The 18,783-nt window shown below is 42.5% G+C and overlaps 2 protein-coding genes across 8 annotated transcripts in view; one reads left to right on the forward strand and one right to left on the reverse strand.

Annotated features, from left to right (window-relative positions):
- Nucleotides 1-511: 511 nt before the first annotated feature.
- LOC132397150 (large ribosomal subunit protein P2-like) lies at nt 512-8,109 on the reverse strand. The gene is made up of 5 exons (XM_059975516.1): nt 7,991-8,109; nt 5,020-5,143; nt 4,894-4,942; nt 1,246-1,332; nt 512-625 (listed from the first exon to the last, which is right to left on the reverse strand). The coding sequence occupies exons 2-5, from the start codon at nt 5,140-5,142 to the stop codon at nt 549-551; spliced, it is 336 nt and encodes a 111-aa protein (XP_059831499.1). The 5' UTR covers nt 5,143; nt 7,991-8,109; the 3' UTR covers nt 512-548.
- Nucleotides 8,110-8,196: 87 nt separating this feature from the next.
- The window catches only part of pidd1 (p53-induced death domain protein 1), a 66,815-nt gene continuing 56,228 nt past the window's right edge, over nt 8,197-18,783 (forward strand). For 2 of the 7 annotated variants that reach the window (XM_059975517.1, XM_059975524.1), the window contains exons 1-5: nt 8,207-8,281; nt 10,063-10,188; nt 16,192-16,531; nt 16,969-17,382; nt 17,838-18,041. In XM_059975517.1, the coding sequence (XP_059831500.1) occupies nt 16,288-16,531; nt 16,969-17,382; nt 17,838-18,041 (862 nt within the window). In that variant the 5' untranslated portion in view covers nt 8,207-8,281; nt 10,063-10,188; nt 16,192-16,287. Of the gene's footprint in view, nt 8,282-10,062; nt 10,189-11,119; nt 11,183-11,289; nt 11,437-16,191; nt 16,532-16,968; nt 17,383-17,837; nt 18,042-18,783 lie in introns of those variants that run through there. The other 5 variants (XM_059975518.1, XM_059975521.1, XM_059975522.1 and 2 more) reach the window with 5 other exon arrangements.

Below are 18,783 nucleotides of genomic sequence, written 5' to 3' on the forward strand. Positions count from 1 at the left end.
AAAATGTCAGGTCGTTAAAGTCAATTATTAAAGATGAGGTCTCAGGCACTGTTCCAAGGTAAAATCTTGCCTGAAAAATCTGTTGGAATTCTTTGAAATAACAAGCAGGATAGGCAAAGGAGAATCAGTTTATGCTGTGTACTTGGATTTTCACACCTTTAGACAAAGTGCCACACATAAGGCTGCTTAACAAGCTAATGTTATTACAATAAAGATTTTAGCATGGACAAAGTAATGGCTAATTGGTAGTAGACAAAGTGGGAACAAAGGGAGCTTTTTCTGGTTGGCTGCCAGTAGCTAGTGGTGTTCCACAGGGGTCTGAATTGGGACTGCTTCTTTTTATGTTGTGTCATTGAAGGGGAAACTGGCAGAGCAAACGCGATAGGCCAAAGGCCTAATTCTGCTCCCATATATCATGGTGCAGTTTTCGCAAAATGCATGGAAGTTGCGGACCGGCTTTAAATACAAAAACTGTTATTCTTATGTTTGACATTCACACATCACAAACACAAAATATTATAACTGTTTATTTTAAGCCAGCTTTCAATTTAATCAAAGAGACCAAAGCCCATGTCATCATCTGATTCTTCAGACTCTTCCTTCTTCTCCTCTTTCTTCTCTTCAACTGAAAATAAAAAAAAAGTCACAACCAAAACCCTCAATTCTCAAGACTAAATTCTCTAAAATAACAAAAAATATTTGGGAACTAATCACAAGAACACCAACATTGAGTTGAGAGCATCATGTATGTACTAGTTTACAGTTTCCAGTTTACAATTTTTAGATTTCTAGCCAAACATCGATTTCTTAGCAGTAACACTGAACAGATAGGTCAGGAACAGATTTGTTTTATGAATTTGAAGGAATGATGCAGTTCTTTTGTCTACACTATAAGAATGTACATTCTCACAATAAATTGCACATCCTTTGACACTGGCAATCTGGGGGGAAAAAAATCAACTGATGTGGCTGCACATCCCAGCACCAAAAACCAGCTACATAAAATGTTATAGGATTTAACAGTAAGATGTACCCTAATGTCTCATTTTAGAACAAAAACTGTCAATAGTTCTCTGACCATACCCACAAGTTTATAAACCAGATCAATCAATGCCCTTTTATAAGCTTTTTTCCCCAGTGCAACTATGTATATAGTTGGTCAGATTTGCCTCCATTGCTGTAAATTACAATTTTATACTAATTTACATTTTCCACTCATCCCCTCAAGGCAAACAAATCACTTACCAGCAGCAGCTGCAGCTGGTGCAGCAGCACTTGTGGCACTAACAGCAACGGCACCTCCACTTGGGACACTTGCAAGCTTGGCATTGCCTAAACAAGACAAGTTGTCAACTCAGTTCTCATTTACTTTACTTTATTGTCACCAAGAAATTGATACTAGAGTGTACAATCATCGCAGTGATTTACTCACCACCAACCCAAGGGAAGGTCAATTTGGCCTCATTTAGCCAGTTCAACAATTCAAAAGTAAAGCCCGCATAAACCTGCACCCAAAATCCACCAGGTAAAACTGTTTCTCCACATGCAGCAGATTGCTTGGGGTTCCAGTCTTCTGCACAAATTAATTACATGGCCACCTGACAATCAAGAACCTACAAACTTCGAGTAACTTCTATCCCCATACAATTCCAGAATGAGCCTCAGCATCTCATACTAATAAAAATTTATACACAACTGAATATTCAGGGAATGAGGCACAGAAGTCAGATAAAGAAATTTTTACCAGCAATCTCAATCACACTAATCTGTGAACACTTGCCTCAGGGCAGGGTGATGGCTTTTTCTGGCAAGTATGAAACAAGGCCTTATTTCAATACCATCTACAGCAAGTGATACAACACTGCAGTAATGGAGGCAAAAATCAGCAGGAATCTCTTCTCCCTTCTTGGGTAAATAGAAGAGATCCTATGAGACAGACACCTCAGTGATCTAGCCAACATTCTTTCCCCACCTCCAATTACCAAAAGAAAACTCAGCCATCCTTCTTTAAGATTCTAGTCATCTGAGCAACTTCTTGCATTAGAATAGTATATTTATAAGAATCACTTCAGCTAAATGAGCTTTGGAAGTGAAAGGCACCCTAGATGGTTCCTTACAAATTGACAGTGGCAAAATGGCCAACCATAGCCACAGGTTAAATTTAAAATAAACATTAACCGCCTAAACTTCTAGACATAACCACTAACATACACGGAACCCACCCACCCAAGCAGAAAAACAAATTTAAAGCTCAAGTAGTTTTCAATAAACCACTGCCTTTATTGCACCATTGAAAACTTAGTTAAGATCTAATCCAATACAAGACACATTGCTAGACAATGATGCTCCTGGAATACTTTCATGGGATATTTGCTGCACACACTAGAAAACAGACGGGGTCTTGGTTTAACATCTTTTCAAAACATGTGTCCTCAACAATTTGGTACTACACTAGAATTCCTAACTAGATTGTGGCCTAGTCAAGGGTTTAAGTCCATCCTGTAGCTTGGAACCAATGGTTGCTAAATAAACCACTAGTTTTCCCACCTAAATTCTCAATTGAACTACCCATCACCACTGCAGCACAAACTAATCCAAAATTAATTTTCCACATAAAATAACCAGATTTACCAGCATCTTAACCAAGACCCCTGATGCTATACAAGTACAGTTTAAAGCCTGAACAACATTCCAACCTTTTATTGACAGTAACAAAGCAGCCTGAGATACACACACACAGAAAACGCTAGAGGAACTCATGGAAGAAATAGGGGGAGCATCAGTGGGAGGGAATGGGTGGACAAGGAGTTACGGCTGATTTATACTTGTGCATACGGACTACGCCAAAATGCTAGTTGGCGGTGGGGTTTCTATGCCACTGTGTTGAGTTTCTTCATGAGAGACGTGGTGGAGGAAATGCATTTCAAACATTTTCGCATGTTGGCCGGTAGATTTGATTATTTACTTTATATCAGTGTACACACAGCCTACAGACATGGAGGAGAAGCAACTGGAAATGCGATGCTACCAAGCAGACCAATCACATTTGTTGCAGCCTGCGTCGTCTTGACGCGAGTAACTTTTCTGGAGGTGCACGTCACCCTACGGGGTAGATACAACGCTCAAGTATAAATCTACCTTTATAGTGAGGGGAAGGGGTAAAGAGGATGGGGAATGGTGAAAGTGGGGGGGCACTGCCAGAAGTTGGGTTGGAGGCTACCCAGACAGAACACAAAGTGCTGTTGCTCCAACCAGAATGTGGTGTCATCATGACAGTAGAGGCAGCCATGAATTGACATGTCAGAATGGGAAGTGAAATTAAAATTGGTGGCCACTGGGAGATCCCACTTCTTCTGGAGCACAGAGCATAAGATACTCTGCACTTGTTCTGCCACACTTGCCCCTACACCTCCTCCCCCACTACCAGAGTCCCAGTCCTTCCAGATGAGTTGACACTTCACCACGAGTCTGTTGGAGTCATATACTGCATCCAGTGTGGCCTCCTGTATATTGGTGAGACCCAATCTAGGTTGGTAGACCACACTGCAAAGCACCTACACTCCGACCACCAGAAGAAGCAGGATCACCCAGTAGCCACGCATTTTAATACCACTTCCCATTCAGTAATCGTGGCCTCCTCTGTTGTGGTGAGGCCACACTCAGATTGGAGGAACTTTGTAATCCACCTGGGCAACCTCCAACCTGAAGAATATCTATTTCTCAAATTTCGTGTAATGCACCACCCCATTCTCTCACTTTATCCCCTTGCCTACCAATCTCCTCCCTCTGGTGCTCCCCCTTTTGCTTTCTTTAATGGCGTTCTGCTCTCTCCCAGTCTCCCTTCTCCAGCCCCGTATCTCTTTCATCAATCAACTTCCCAGCTCAGCACTTCATCACCCTCATTCACATATCACCTCACATTTCTCTCACCCCTACCCTGCTCAGTCCTGCCCAAAAATGCTCACTGTGCTTTTCTTCCCCCCCCCCCCCCAATAGATGCTAAATGGCCTGCTAAGATTCTCCATCATTTTGTGTGTTGCCTGGATGTCCAGTATCTGCATCTTTTCTCCTGTTTCAGTGATCTTGACAAGGCGATTCAGAATTGGTTTGCCCACAGAAGGCAGAGGGTGGCAGTAGATGGAGCACATGCCTGCAGTGACTAGTTGCATTCCTAATGATCTGTTCTGGAACCTCTACTCTTGGAATGACTTGCAAGAGGGCAGTAGTCTGTTGATGGCACTCTGTTGGTGCTGTGGGTAAGATCCCGTTGTATGTTACAACACGACATTAATAGGATGTAGAGCTGCCATGAGTCACAGATGGAGAAGTGTAAAGTGATTCACTTCACATGGTTGAAACTGAAGGCAAAAATACAGGATTAATAGCAGCATTAACAGTATGGAGGAACAGAAATCTCAGTTTCAATGTCCATAGATCCCCCGGTTGCAGTGTAGATTGACAGGGTTGGCCTTCATTAGTTAGGCGAGATTGAGTTCAAAAGCCACAGAGCAATGCTGCTCTATAAAGCTCTGGTCAGACCTCAATAGGATTATTGTTTTCAGTTTTGGACACCTCATACAAAGGATGTGAAAGTTTGAGGGTGTAGAGGAGATTTTCCAAGATGCTATCTGCATTGGAGAGTAGGTCTTACAAGGAAAGGCTGAGCAAGCTAGACCTTTTCTCTTCAGAAAAGAGATAATTTTATAGGGTAGTACAAGATCATTCTGTTCCAAATCTTTGGAACTCTTCCATGATGGTGGAAGCAGAAACTTTGAATAAGTAGATATTGTATATTCAAAGAACAAAGCGAAAAGTTGCTGCTGGAATAAAAAGCAATGGCTACAATACCAGGCCTATGACTTTAGAAAAAAAATAATAAACAAGGTGACTCACCAGCACTGATGACATCATCTACATTCTTGCCTTTCAGTTCATTGATCACCTGAAATTAATTTTAAAGTGTTAATTCAGTTAACGGAAATTCAGTAATACCAATGCTCTTCTATGCACAAACAATACCTTGTCCAATCGCTCATCATCAGCTTCAATTCCAACACTATCAAGAATCTTCTTGATATCCTTTGAAGATGGGGCTTCATTTCCACCCAATACAGCGAGGAGGTAAGCTGCAATGTAACGCATCCTAAAAGACAAGCACAAAATAAATTATCAGAAGTGCACCCATGTCAACATATACAAGCTTGAGTTATTTTCTTGTTGTCAATCACAGTAAATACAAGCAACACCAAAAAAATCAATGATAAACCTCAACCAATTGGACAAACAACCAATGTTTGTCAACAATAAACCATGCAAACAAAGAGGAAACAATAGATAATATACATCCAGTACACAACCCATATGTAGTGGGAACAGTTCAGTGATGAGGTGAAGTTATCCCTTCTGGTTCAAGATCCTGATGATTGAGGGCTAATAACTATTCCTGAGGTTCTTGGACCTTCTTCCTGATAGGAGCCACGAGAAGAGCATGGCCTGGACAGTGGGGGGAAAGGGCCCATTGATGGACGTTGCTTTCCTGCGACAGGACCCCCTGTAGATCCACTCAATGGTGGGGAGGGCTACACCCATGGACTGGGCCATAGCCACTATTTTCTATAGGCTTTTCCATTCAAGGTCATTGCTGTTTCCATACCAGGCTGTGATGCAACCAGTCATTATACTCTCCACTGCACATAAATATAAGCTTGTCGAAGTATTAGGTAACATGTTGAACCTTTGCAAACTAAGCAGAGATGCTGCATGTGTTCTTTGTAATTGCACTTAACCAGACCCAGGAAAAGCTGTCTGAAATGCTAACACCGAGGAATTAAAAGTCATTGACCTTCTCCACCTCTGATGTGCACCTCCTGAAGTCAATAACCATCTCTGTGGTCTAGCTGACATTGAGAAGCTGTTGTGGCATCACTCAGCCAGATTTTCAATCTCTGCTGATTTGTCACCACCTTTGATTCAGCCAACAACAGTGGTGTTAGTAAAGTTAAATATGGCTTGGAACTGTGCTTAGCTTCAGTCATAAGTATAGACAGAGTCTAGGAGGGGGCTAAACACGCTAGGCTTGTGGTGCATGGAGACTGTAGAAGGAGCAAGGTGTTAGAATGAAGTTGTGCTACGAAAGCCAAAAATACACAAAATCTTCAGATGACATAACCCAGATTAGATAGCGTGAAAAACCTTGAACTTTTGCCTAGTAGATACCTGCACCTAGACAATATCCCTCCCATTCATGTACCCATCCAAGGTTCCAAAAGAAAAATGAACATCCCATTAACCATTTCTTGTATGAAGCTTTGTATCTGGACTACTCAGGCTGATTGGTAATTACAAACTCCCTGCCTTACACTGGTAGTGCAAGATCTCATTTACACTGGGTTTTCATTGCTACACTCTCAATATTGACAGTATTTGACATTTCCCCAGTCAAGCAGCCCAGAACCAGGATTCACTGATTCAAGGGGTCCGCTGTTTAGTGACATTTCTTCACCCCAGGTTAGCAAATCTTTGAGATTCACTAAGCAGAAAGATTGGAGACTATCACAATGTTTGTTAAAGGAATAATGGATATGGTTACTGTGGTGAAGAGGTATATAAAGATCAATAATGTTAATCAGTGCTAGCAAAATGGCCTAATGTGCTTCTATTATCCAAGCACATTACTTAAACTCACTATCCTCCAGAGTATAACATTAATTGTAACTTGGGTCGAATGCCATCCAATGGCAAATATTATACAAAATGGTTACAATCCATCCAGTAAAAGAAGTTTCTCTCCCATTTTAAAGCTTGAATGGCGGTGGAAACAATGTGTTTTGAAGTTTTGTATGTTTACAAAGTATTTCAGCAGACATGGTGAGCTTCCACCCAAGCCTTTCAAAAATCAAGTCAAAGCAAAAAAAAATCTGTCAAAATCTCAGTCAGGCACCTATACAACAGAAACGCAAATCATCCTCTGTGCTCCGCTGCTACCCAAAACAGCAAATTTGTTTAGAGAAATGCAGCGATTACACATTTTGCAAAACTAATAGAATGAAATTTTTGTATATATTATATATATATCTGATTTAGTGAGCTACCTGGAGAAAAGTACAATTTTCCCAAGTATGAGATAAAGCTCTTTAGAGTTGCCTGTCACCTCAAATATAAGGATTTTGAAGCCACAATCATATGAAAAGGTCCTGTGTAAAGAGACAAAGCTTTGCTTTGGGAACATTTGGAATTATCTGTCACAAGGAACCACAGTGGGTCAGATATCCACAAGACTAGCAGTCTTAAAAGCTTAATAGCAAAAAAATTAAAAACAATATTAACCGAGGAAAAAACTACCTAGTCATCCGTTAACATTTTGTTATAATCTTCAGATCCACCATTTAAAAAAAGGGTAGTAGAAGGGACAACGGATAGTGTTGGGGACAAAAAACCACGACAAGGGAAAAGCCCACCACCGGCTCAGGTCAGGCCGACGCCGGGAGGACTAGCGAGGTGAGGTTGAAGGAGCCGCGACCGAGAACGCTGGTGTAGGGGGTGGCCGGAGCTCTGCCTGCCGGCCCGGAGTTACCGTCCCATCACCGAATGTCAACGCACATCCTCGGGCCTGAGTAACAGTCAGGCCCCGAGCCAGCCGCACGTGGGAGCGGTGAAGGCAGGTAGAGGCTGCGCCCCGTCCCCCACTCAATGCCGCCCGTCAATTCAGTGACTAGCAGCGGGAAGAAGGGCGCTCCTTCCTGCCAAGAGCCGAATCCCGACTCGGCCGGCATCGTCCTTACCCCCCCCCCCCCCTCCCCACACCAATGTGTCCGGGGCCCGCCGCTCCTTCAGCAGCCAAGCCCCAGTTAGGCCTCAGCTTTGCCCCCTCTTCAAAACCTCGACCTCCCCTGCGACACGGAGCGTGTGCAGCCTTCGGGTGTACGTCGGCGTCCGGGAGAAGCGGCATCGCAGCCGAGAGCAAGCGCGGCTGCCGGCGGGGACAACTTACTTGGAAGGATAGGGGAAGCGCTCGCCTTTCCTCCGGCACACGCAGGGCGCTAAAAGAAAGAGCCTCGTCCTGGTTCACCCACATAAGGAGCATGCGTCGGCAGCTCGCCATGCTATTGGGCAGTCGGAGCCGGCCTTTGGCCAACCCCACCGCCGCCTGAGTAATCCTCTACGTGATTGGTTAGAAGTTTTTGAACGGCGTTTGGGGTCGTTTGATGTCTAAGAGTTGGTGCTGTTGTCGGACAGAAGGTATGTAACAGAATGTTCCACTGCATAATGAAGCCACCACCAGGTAAGACTCTGAACATCTTTCACGGCGTTGTATGTCTTTGAATCATATTAATTGCTAAGAACGTTACCTGTTGAATCCTACAGCTTCAGTGCTCAGCCGCAGCTGATAAAGTCAAAGTCGAGTTTATTGTCACACACACAAGTTATATGTATTCACAGTTGCAATGAAACACGTATTTGCAGCAGCATCACGGCAACATAGCATTGGATTTGGCTTTCACAAGAAAAACCTAAACATTAAATTATATTCGTTTTTTATATGAAAGGGCGCGATTACATCAATGTGATTGCTATATTGAGGTAGTGATGAGGGTTCTGCAGGTTGGTTCAAGAAACAAGAGGTAAGTAGTTGTTCTTAAACCTGACACAAAGAAATAATGTAATGCCAATGAATTAATTAAATAATAAACCACAATTCCCCCTCCCCATACCCAACCCAAGAATCCACATTCTTTTACAACTTTGTAGTGACAAGTTTATTTTACAAATTAAAAATCCTGATGGCCTTATAGAGTTCATTCTTTAGGAGACAAATATTGAGAATTAATTAATAATTAATCCAGTGGTCTACTAAGTGAAAAGCACAAGGAGCTGTAGATGATGGAAGTAAAATTGAATAGATGACGCACACCAGGTCGGACAGGAACTGTGGAAAGTGAGTCTTTCATTGTGAATATTTTAATTTAACACATTGAGGATTTCACAGATCATACAACTAGACACCGCATAAAATGAGAAAAATCTTCAGAGGCTGTCCCTCAGTGTCAAGGGTACATCACTAGCGTTCTGAGGGTTCTAAGGTGACCAATCAGTCCATCTGCAGATCTTGCACAGGTGGAGCTTGGTGGGTGGATTGGACCTGTGCTCAGCCTCCATGTGTTGCTGATGAACGTACTCAAATTGCTTTTAGCTAATTTTATGCTTCTCAGCCAATATAGGCATTCGTAAGCCTGGAACTCCCACCGACTAGAGTGAATCTGATGTCTGTTCTCAAAAATCACTTCTATGACAAAGTTTCTAGAAAGGTTTACTGTATATTCTCATACATTGCTTGCTGTGTTAAAGTTTAATTTGGGCCACTAATGTTAACTGTGCAGGTAACATGGATTGACATTAAAACTACTTGAACATGGACAAAAATAAAAACACAAAATGCTGGCAGAACTCAGCAGGCCAGACAGCATCTATAGGAGGAGGTAGTGATGATGTTTCGGGCTGAAACCCTTCATCAGGGGTGAAGTAACATGGGATGGTCAAGGGGGGAATAAGAAGTGGGGGGAGGGATAAAGTAGAAAGCTAGGAAGTGATAGGTTGGAGGGAAGTGGGCTGGGGGAAGGTGGAGAATTATGGGAAATAAAAGAGAAAGAAAGGTAGGGTTGGGGGGAAGCCTACACCGGTATCTGTCCTCCTCTTTTCTTGTGTTATATCGACGACTGCATTGGCACTGCTTCCTGCACGCATGCTGAGCTCGTTGACTTCATTAACTTTGCCTCCAACTTTCACCCCGCCCTCAAATTTACCTGGTCCATTTCCGACACCTCCCTCCCCTTTCTAGATCTTTCTGTTTCTATCTCTGGAGACTCCCGATTTGAACATGGACAAATTCTTGATGTTAGGGATATTGGTTTATCTATCCTTGCTCGGGAAGGATTTTACAGAGGCTACATTTCTGAGTTGTGAGATGTTGACTGCAGGTTTCCATATGTCTGATGTGTATATGAGTGTGGTGGATCACTATGGAGTTCTAGACCATGAATCTAAGTTTGACGTTTTGTCCTTCAGACACACCTAAGGGTTTGTTGGCACGTTGAAGGCAGTGGTGGATTTCATCACCAGTGTCTGGCCTTTCTGAAATATGGGAAGTCATCTACTTCGTTCAAGATCCCTTCACAGATGTTAACTATCAGGGTGAGAACATGTCAGCGAAAGAGGTTTTTTAGCATCAGAATCAGGCTTGTGTGAAATTTGTTGTTTTGCCACAGTACTACAGTGCAATATGTTAAGAAATTACTATCAATTACAGAATAAATATTGAAAAGGTATAATGCAAGAAGAGAGCAAAATGATGTAATGTATATGGTTCCAGAAATGTGATGGTGGAAGGGAAGAGGCTGGTCTTCAGACACTGAGTGTACGTTGTGCTCCTCCTCAGACTCGTGTACCTACCTCCTCCTTGGTAATGAGAAAAGGGCATGTCTGGGATAGAGAGGGTCTGTAATGTTGGATGCCTGGGAATTTCTAACACTGATGAATTTGTGCATGTATGTTCCAATAACATTTGCAGAGCGAATGTTTATTGTAAGTACAGTGAAATAAAAATGTCTATGTGTGTGTCAGTTTACGTGTCCAATACGTTCTGAAATTACTTTATAAGCCCGGACGGAAATTCCTCTGCCCAAAAAAAAAATTATCACAGTCTTTGTTTAAATGATAGTTTTCTATTCGAAGAATGCTAGAAGTTATTTGCAAAGCCGGTGGAGCGGAAAGTTAAGCTTGATCTATAGCGTTACCATCTATCTGTCAGCTTGGACTGGGAAGACCCCGGAAGGTGTAGGACAGGTTAGGCGGTTCACGACTGAAGCATTTTTGTAAGTTGGGAGCTAAATTTAGTCATAAAATATATACACAAAAAGTTAAAACAGTGCAGAACTTTCTTTACGTTCATAATTTTGTCCGTCTATAGTGTTATCAGGTCCATACATTAGTAGTATGAGCACATCCCGTGTCGAAGGCACCTTTGTGTTCTCTTTGAAAGATACACTCTTAACAGAGAGAGAGGCGTCTGTCAGTGTTTGTGTATGTGACTTGAACAGGAAATGCAGAAGTGGTCGGGTCAACAGTGAGAACCAATTAGCTGTTTGCAATGGCGAGGGAGAGAGACTTCAATAGCAAAGGTTTTGAAGTAAGAAATCCTTAGCACCCTAACATCACAATTCCGGAAAGTTATAACATCCTGTCCTCGGAACATAGCAACTCGGATCGCGTCGTGAGGCGGGGAGAATCTTCCCCACGGCGTTTTTTAGTAAAACTGGGCAAGAGAACGCTTGAAATCCAACGTCTCTTTAAACTCGTGGAAAACTTTTTGTTCAATTCGCGCTGTGTCGCCCGTTCTTCCGGCGCGTTTCGATATGTCAGTTTCATTTTGGTGCTGTGCCGGTATGTGTGATCGGGAACAGTTCTTTAGCTACTCTGTTTTTCTTTCCACGGGCCATAGTTTTTGTGAGGATATCGATCACAGATGCTGAACGGCGACTGTTTTATGTTTTAATTTTGTATCAATCCATTATCAGGGCAGGTCGATAGAATATGAACCTCACAGTCTCGTGACACTTCCTGGACAAGAGCTTTGTCTGGAGTTAATTTGAAGGAATTTTATCCACAGTTTATTTGCTTTGTAAAATGAATGTTTTAGCTTCGTAGAATGTGATGACGTGTCGCAGTAATTTGTATTGAAATAACTCCTTTACTAAACCGGAAAAAATCTGCAGATGCTGGAAATCCCAAGAGACACACACACACACACACACACACACACACAAAATGCTGGAGGAACTCAGCAGGTCAGGCAGCGTCTGTGGAAAAGAGTAAACTGTTGACATTTCAGGCCGAGACCCCACTTCTGGGCTGGAAGGGGGAAGATGCTGGAATGAAAGGCTGGGAGGAAAAGGAAGGGGAATAGCTCGAAGGTGACAGGTGAACCCAGGTGGGTGGGAAAGGGCTGAGGAATCTGTTCAGAGAGGAGGGTGGACCAATGGAGAAAAGAAAGGAAGAGGGAACCCGGAGGGAAGTATGAGGCAGGTGAGAAGAAGTGTGGGTAATAGAGGAAGGATGGGATTTGTTTACCAAAAAGAAAAATCGATATTCCATCAGGTTGGAGGCTACTGAGACTGAATATAAGGTGTTGCTCTTTATATTCATTGTGACACAAGAGGAGACCATGGACTGACATGTTAGAATGGGAATGGGAATCAGAATTGAAACTTTAAGCCTCCAGGAAGCCCCGCTTGTGACAGTTGAAGTGGAGGTGCTCGACAAAGTGGCCCCCCTCCCCCAGTTTAATTCAGGGAGTTTCTCGAAAATAAAACAATGCATCGTCAGTGAAATAACAACATCAGCATCTGAGGAGCGTCATTGAAAGAAGATTGAGGATGCGAAGGGCAGGTGGTGAATGGAGGAAGTGCAGGAGGTTTAGTGGCAACTTTGAGCTGTGCACGTTCTTCGCCCTGTCAATACCATCAGCTCCCAACACCTTATCCCAGAGTTAAGAACAGAATGTGGGGAGGGGTTATTAGAGACAGAGTGCCAGTGAAGATCTGCTCATTTGGGATTCCGTCCTTGTTGGGAGTGCCCACTGCAAGCCATGGATCCAAACTGGCCACCTCCCCTGACCAGCAAGAGGATGAAGTGGCCACATCCCTGCTGAGATGACGTTCACGTGTAAGTAGGTCGTATCCATACTGAAGTTTTAAAACTTAGTAGTTCAGTCCTTCAGTCACAAATCCACTTGTTGGAAGAGGAGACGTCAACAGTGCTCTAATTGTGATCAGCCTCACGAAAGGAGACAAGTTTGATTGTCATAACTACATAGCATTCAACCTGCTGCCTAACGTAAAGACGAGCATCACCAGTATAAACACCTCCTCTAGTGGTCAAAGAATTGCTCCGCGATCCAAAAAGTGAATTCCATCTGTAGAGAAGATTGTGCCCATGATCTTCACCACACAACAAAATGCAGGGAATTGCTCCAATCACCGCACATGGAATGTTTTGCCCTCACTCAAGTCTCTGATGGCAACAATTGAGAGGCACTGCGAGCGATCATACTAAACGCAGGTGCCCACACAAGGTATTTACTTCATGATAGTATGTAAGGCATAATTCAAACTTGTGTATCTACAATAGAGTCGATCGTGGTGAAGACCAATGCCAAGCAAGAGTGCAACACTTTTTTTTTGCCAAGATTTTATGCTTCACCTCCACTAATGGAACTAATAAGAAACTCTTCAGCCTAAGAGACTACACTCCAGAATCAAAGTCACAAAATTTCAACAGCTGAGTAAAATTATGCAGGTGATGTAGGTTGTGGACTACAGGAGGGGTGGAGACAGGCTAACCCCTATGACATCAATGGATCTATAAGTTCCTCAGCATAAACATCACCGAGAATCTTACGTGGTCTGTACATACTGGCTGTGTGGTGAAAAAGCGGAGCAGCACCTCTTTCACCTCAGATGGTTGAGGAAGTTTGGAATGACTCCCCAAATCCTAAGGACTTCCTGTAGGGGCACAATTGAGAGCATCCTGACTAGCTGCATCACTGCCTGGTATGGGAACTGTACTTCCCTTAATTGCAGGACTCTGCAGAGAGTGTTGAGGACAGCCCAGCGCATCTATAGATGTGAACTTCTCACTATCTGGGACATTTTCAAAGACAGGTGTGTAAAAAGGGCCCGAAGGATCATTGGGGACCTTTATCACCCCAACCTCAAACTGTTCCAGCTGGCACCATCCGGGAAGCGGTACCGCAGCATAAAAGCCAGGACTAACAGGCTCCAGGACAGCTTCTTCCACCAGGCCATCAGGCTGATTAAATCATGCTGATACAATTATATCTCTTATGCTATATTGACTGTCGTGTTGTACATACTATTTTTTACAAAGTACCATAAATTGCACATTTAGACGGAGCCATAACGTAAAGATTTTTACTCCTCATGTTTGTGAAAGATGTAAGAAATAAAGTCAATTCAATACATTTGTGCATGGCTGAGTGCTGAGACCTAAGCCTTTACGGATTAACCTGATCCGTAAAGCATACTAGAAGATGGCCTTGCACTCAACATCTGCAAGACAAGGTCCTTTGCCACCCTGCCCTCCCTGCACAGCACTTGCCCTCTGTCAATAAACGCTTGTGCCGAGACTGCAAGAAAGAAGACTACTTCCCATATTTTGTGAGGCACTCCCTAACAAAGGCAGATACCAATGATGAAATTGAACACCACCTTGCTTTTAGCATTAGAGGAGGAAGATATTTGAAAATCAAGACCTTGGGCCTGATAAAAAAAACCCACAAGCAGTAGTGAGCCCTGCTTTCTTAATGCTTTGGAAGCCTCCACTGCCTGAAGCAGATATCTGAAGGCAATTGAAAGATACTACCATTGTTGTCACTGCAAAATTTGCCATATTCACTCGAAAGATCAGCAAATCAGTGCCAGTATCTTCCACCAGGTCACTATCCTAATCTTGCACAATCAGATTCTTTAGGTAGGCCGTGCCAGAATCCCAAAACAGACAACCTATTCGGAGATCTTTCATGGAAGATTACCAGGCAGAGTGAGGAAATTATTCAAGGATGCGCCATCCTCAATGACTCCTGGAAATCTCTTGCTTTTGGCTGCGAAAAGTGGAGAAGGAAGCAGTTGAGATAGTATTGAGAACCTTGAGTTTGTGCAGATGACCAACATAAATGCACCACTCTTCACATTCACCAGGAGACCCCTTCTGCCCATCTTTGTAAGAGTGCTGTTCCCACGTTAGCCTGAGCAGTTACCTCACAGCACCCATGAAGTGAACCAGAGGGGCTGCCTAAGAATAAAAGGATTAAAAACTCATTTGCTCCTGTCATCAATGTAAGGTTGGGAAAGTAATGCGGCATTTTGCCATTAACCCATATATCCTCGTGACCTCAATAACCAGTACAAAAAATTTAAGATCATAACCAAGATTTATTTCAGTCAATATAAACTGATACTGATTCCACTCTTAGTCACATCTCCTGCTCTGCACCAACCTGTTGTTTCCTCAAGGCGCCATTCTTCTGCTCTGTAGGCCGAGGCAAAGGCATCGGCATATAGGAGGGAGATTGAAAATCTGGCTGAGCAGTGCTGTGAGAACTGAATGTCAGCAACACCAAGGAGCTGATTATTAACTTCAGGAGGAGAAAACCAGAAGTCCATTAACCAGTCCTCATCAGGTGACTGGAGGTGGAGAGGGTCAAATTCCTCAATGTTATCACTTTAAGGGACCTGTCCTGGGCCCAGCAATTACAAAGAAGGCAGGGCAGCGCCTCTACTTCCTCAGGAATTTGCAAAGATTCAGCATGACATCTAAAACTTTGACAAACTTCTATAGGTGTGTGGCGAAGAGTATATTGACTGGCTGCAACAATTCCCTTTGACGGGGAATCCGACAAAAGGTTGTGGATATGGCCCAGTCCATCAAGGGGAAAGCCCTCCCCACCATTGAGCACATCTACACAAAGCGTTGTCTCAGGAAAGCAGCATCCGTCATTATGGACCCCCACCACCCACGTCATGCTCTCTGCTGCCTTCAGGAAGATCAAAATTAGGTTTAATATCACCTAATATGGTGTGAAATGTGTTGTCTTTGCAGCAGCAGTAAAACGTAATTCATAATAATAGAAAAAAAACTTACAAAAAAGGTACAAGAGCCTCAGGACCCACACCACCAGGTTCAGGTACCATTTTAGTCCTCAAACATCACACTGTTTAACAAAGGGAGCTAACTTCACCTAACTTCATTTGCCCAATCATTAAAATGTACCTACAACCTATGGACTCACTTTCAAGGACTCTTCAACTCATGTTCGATATTTTTTGCTTATCTATTCATTATTATTATTTTTTTCCTTCTGTATTTGCAGTTTGTTGTCCTTTACACACTGATCGACACACAAGTTGGTCTGGTCTTTAGTTGAATCTATTATGGTTATTGGATTTATTGAGAATGTCCACAAGAAAATGCAATATTACGCTGTGGGTCAATGCCTTTAGTTTTTAGTGGAGGTTCATACTCACCATAATTCTGTTGGAGCAGACAGACATAAAATGAACTATTTAGCGAACATGTTTATTAACTTATGACTTTTCTTTCTTTATCAATTATCTGTAGTGCAGCCTATTCTTAAGGGAGGATCACTGTGCAAAGCACCGAATGTCTGAAGGCGTGTTGAAACATGCTCCTTGCACAGCTGAGCAATGGTAGAAGATGGCGAAATTATTGCTTGGGGAGGCAGACAAAGACAGCACTGCAGAAGTGTACTTGGCACACAACAGACTGAACTTAGATGTATTTCCAAATGGCACCAGAAAATTTTTGGTGCTATGCAATACTCACAGGAAGGAGTTACAACAGGTTGAGTTTCTACGGCTAAACTGCAATGAAGAGGAGATCGGTCCATCACTCGCATTCATCCCTGAACTAAGGAGGCTGAAATCACTTGTGCTTAAAGGTATTGCAACTGGGTTTACTTGTGAGGTCAATTAATACTTTGATTTCCCTTTTCATCATTATTATTTTGTATTTGCATTTCATTTTCTGAATATAAATGAGTTTGGCTATAGAGTATTTCTCTAATACTTACATTTCTAAATTATTATAATTTGGGTATTTTTATTTTTTATGTGATTCTGAACAATCAGTGGTGTGTATACTACATGTTTTCAATTATTGCAAAGTAATACGTTATTTATATTATATAGAGCATTATGCAAGTCTGCACGTATGGGTGAGTGACTTTTGCTGTTAGGATGTATGTGTACTGCTATAAGTCTGTTTATCTCTATGGATATAATTATATTTTGGTAATTCCTGGACAATAAAATAGTGCGATCCACCTGGATATTTACATCCGTTGAAATATTGATATTTGTTAAATGTAATCACCAGGTGGTCACCTTAGGGATGAATATGGCGTGTGTCAGCATGGTCTGTTGTCGACTTTGCCTGTGAACTTTGGACATTTCCAGCACTTGAACCATTTGGATCTGAGTTTCAACCGCTTCATCTCTTTGCCTGAATGCCTGACGGAACTGAAGGAACTCACTGTGCTTCTGCTAAGCCACAACCAGCTGGCTGCACTGCCCAACAGCATTGGGAAGCTGGTGAAACTCTCTTTTCTCTCCCTGATGAAAAATCAGCTGAGGATGTTGCCTGGAAGCATCGGTGAACTTGTAGCACTTAAGAGAGCAGACCTATCTGAGAATAAACTGGAACAGCTTCCTGACGAGGTCGGAAAATTGAGCAGCTGTACTTGGATAGACTTTTCAGGGAATCGATTAAAAACTCTGCCATCCACACTCGGTGAGTCTCGTTACCTGCGTATAGATTTAACTTGAGTTTAGGATTGTCTCATTGCTGTAAGATCATTAAGAACATTATGGGTTAAGGATCTGTGAAAATGTTGAGTTAAAAATGAGCTAAAATGTTTGAATTAAATTTTTATTACAGACTACTATATTTGTAATGCCAATACTAATACACATTTGGTATATGTAACATTTTCATAGACAAGTTAGTGTTAGACAAATCAATGCTTTGAGCAGATCATTTATGGTTAGAAGGAGCACCTAAACAACAGGTTAGAAGCTTCGTTAATACTTTTCGTGTTCTGCATTTTGAGTTATTTTTGGTTTGCTTTAATTTTTTAAGAATTTGGTACAAGATCAGATAAGTTTAGATGTTGATGTATTGTGATAACAATAAATTTTTTAAAAAGCATTTATATGTGATGCAAGTCTTGATTTGCCTGCTTGCAGCAAACATGGCGTCCCTTGGGGAATTACATCTACACAGCAATCAACTCGTAACGGTTCCAGCTGAGCTTGCTAACCTCCCCAACTTGTCAAGACTTGATCTGCAAAACAATTGCCTACGCTCTGTGCCCCCTGAGATCCTGAACTTCCCCTTTGTGCATTTGAAGGGCAATCCGATAGGGGAGGCAGAAGACCCTGAAGAACAAGGTATTGCATCGATAGACTGTAGTTTATTTCACTGGCTGCAACAAAAGCATGCTCTAGAAACGTTGTTGCATGTCCATAAACTGAGAAAAGCTTGGCAATGTCCCTTTTGGGCTAAGAGACATTCTGTAATGTGAAATTTGCAGCCCTTGTTCCTGTCAACATTAAGTTGCTTCCCCTCAGAAATTTATTGGAATTAATGTTTGCAGACGTTGCCCTGAAACCACTTGGTGTTTCTCCCTTATAGCCCATCTTCACCCCTTGGTTTGTGGTTTAGTTCTGAGAGGGGGGAAGTGCCACATGCTCATCTAAGACAGTGGGCTCCCTGTCCTTTTGCCCTTTGCTCTGAACATCAAGACCAATGGTCATGTTCGTAAGATGTGTTAGCACAACAGAAACCAGGGTTCAGAGCAGCAACTCTTCCACTCACCATGTTTACAAGTCACTGCTTTAAAATTCAAATTATTGAAAGGAATTCTGATTCTTTGTAAGCATGCACTCATTTCTCCACCTCACCAGTGTCTGATTTTTTTTCTCCTTGACACTGCTAAGTTCTGGGTAAATGTTTTGGGAGCACATTCACTGTATTAAGAATACAACCATTCGCTCTCCCCCGGTCAATGTACAGTACATGGGAATAGATCACATCTTATATTTCTTTTCCACCTACACCCCTTCATGCACCCCTTCATAACTATCTGCTTCTGCTCCACACATCCTCAATCAAGCTGACTGTGATTGGGAA

This window comes from Hypanus sabinus, chromosome 7, assembly GCF_030144855.1.
Source record: "Hypanus sabinus isolate sHypSab1 chromosome 7, sHypSab1.hap1, whole genome shotgun sequence".
NCBI lineage: Eukaryota > Metazoa > Chordata > Chondrichthyes > Myliobatiformes > Dasyatidae > Hypanus > Hypanus sabinus.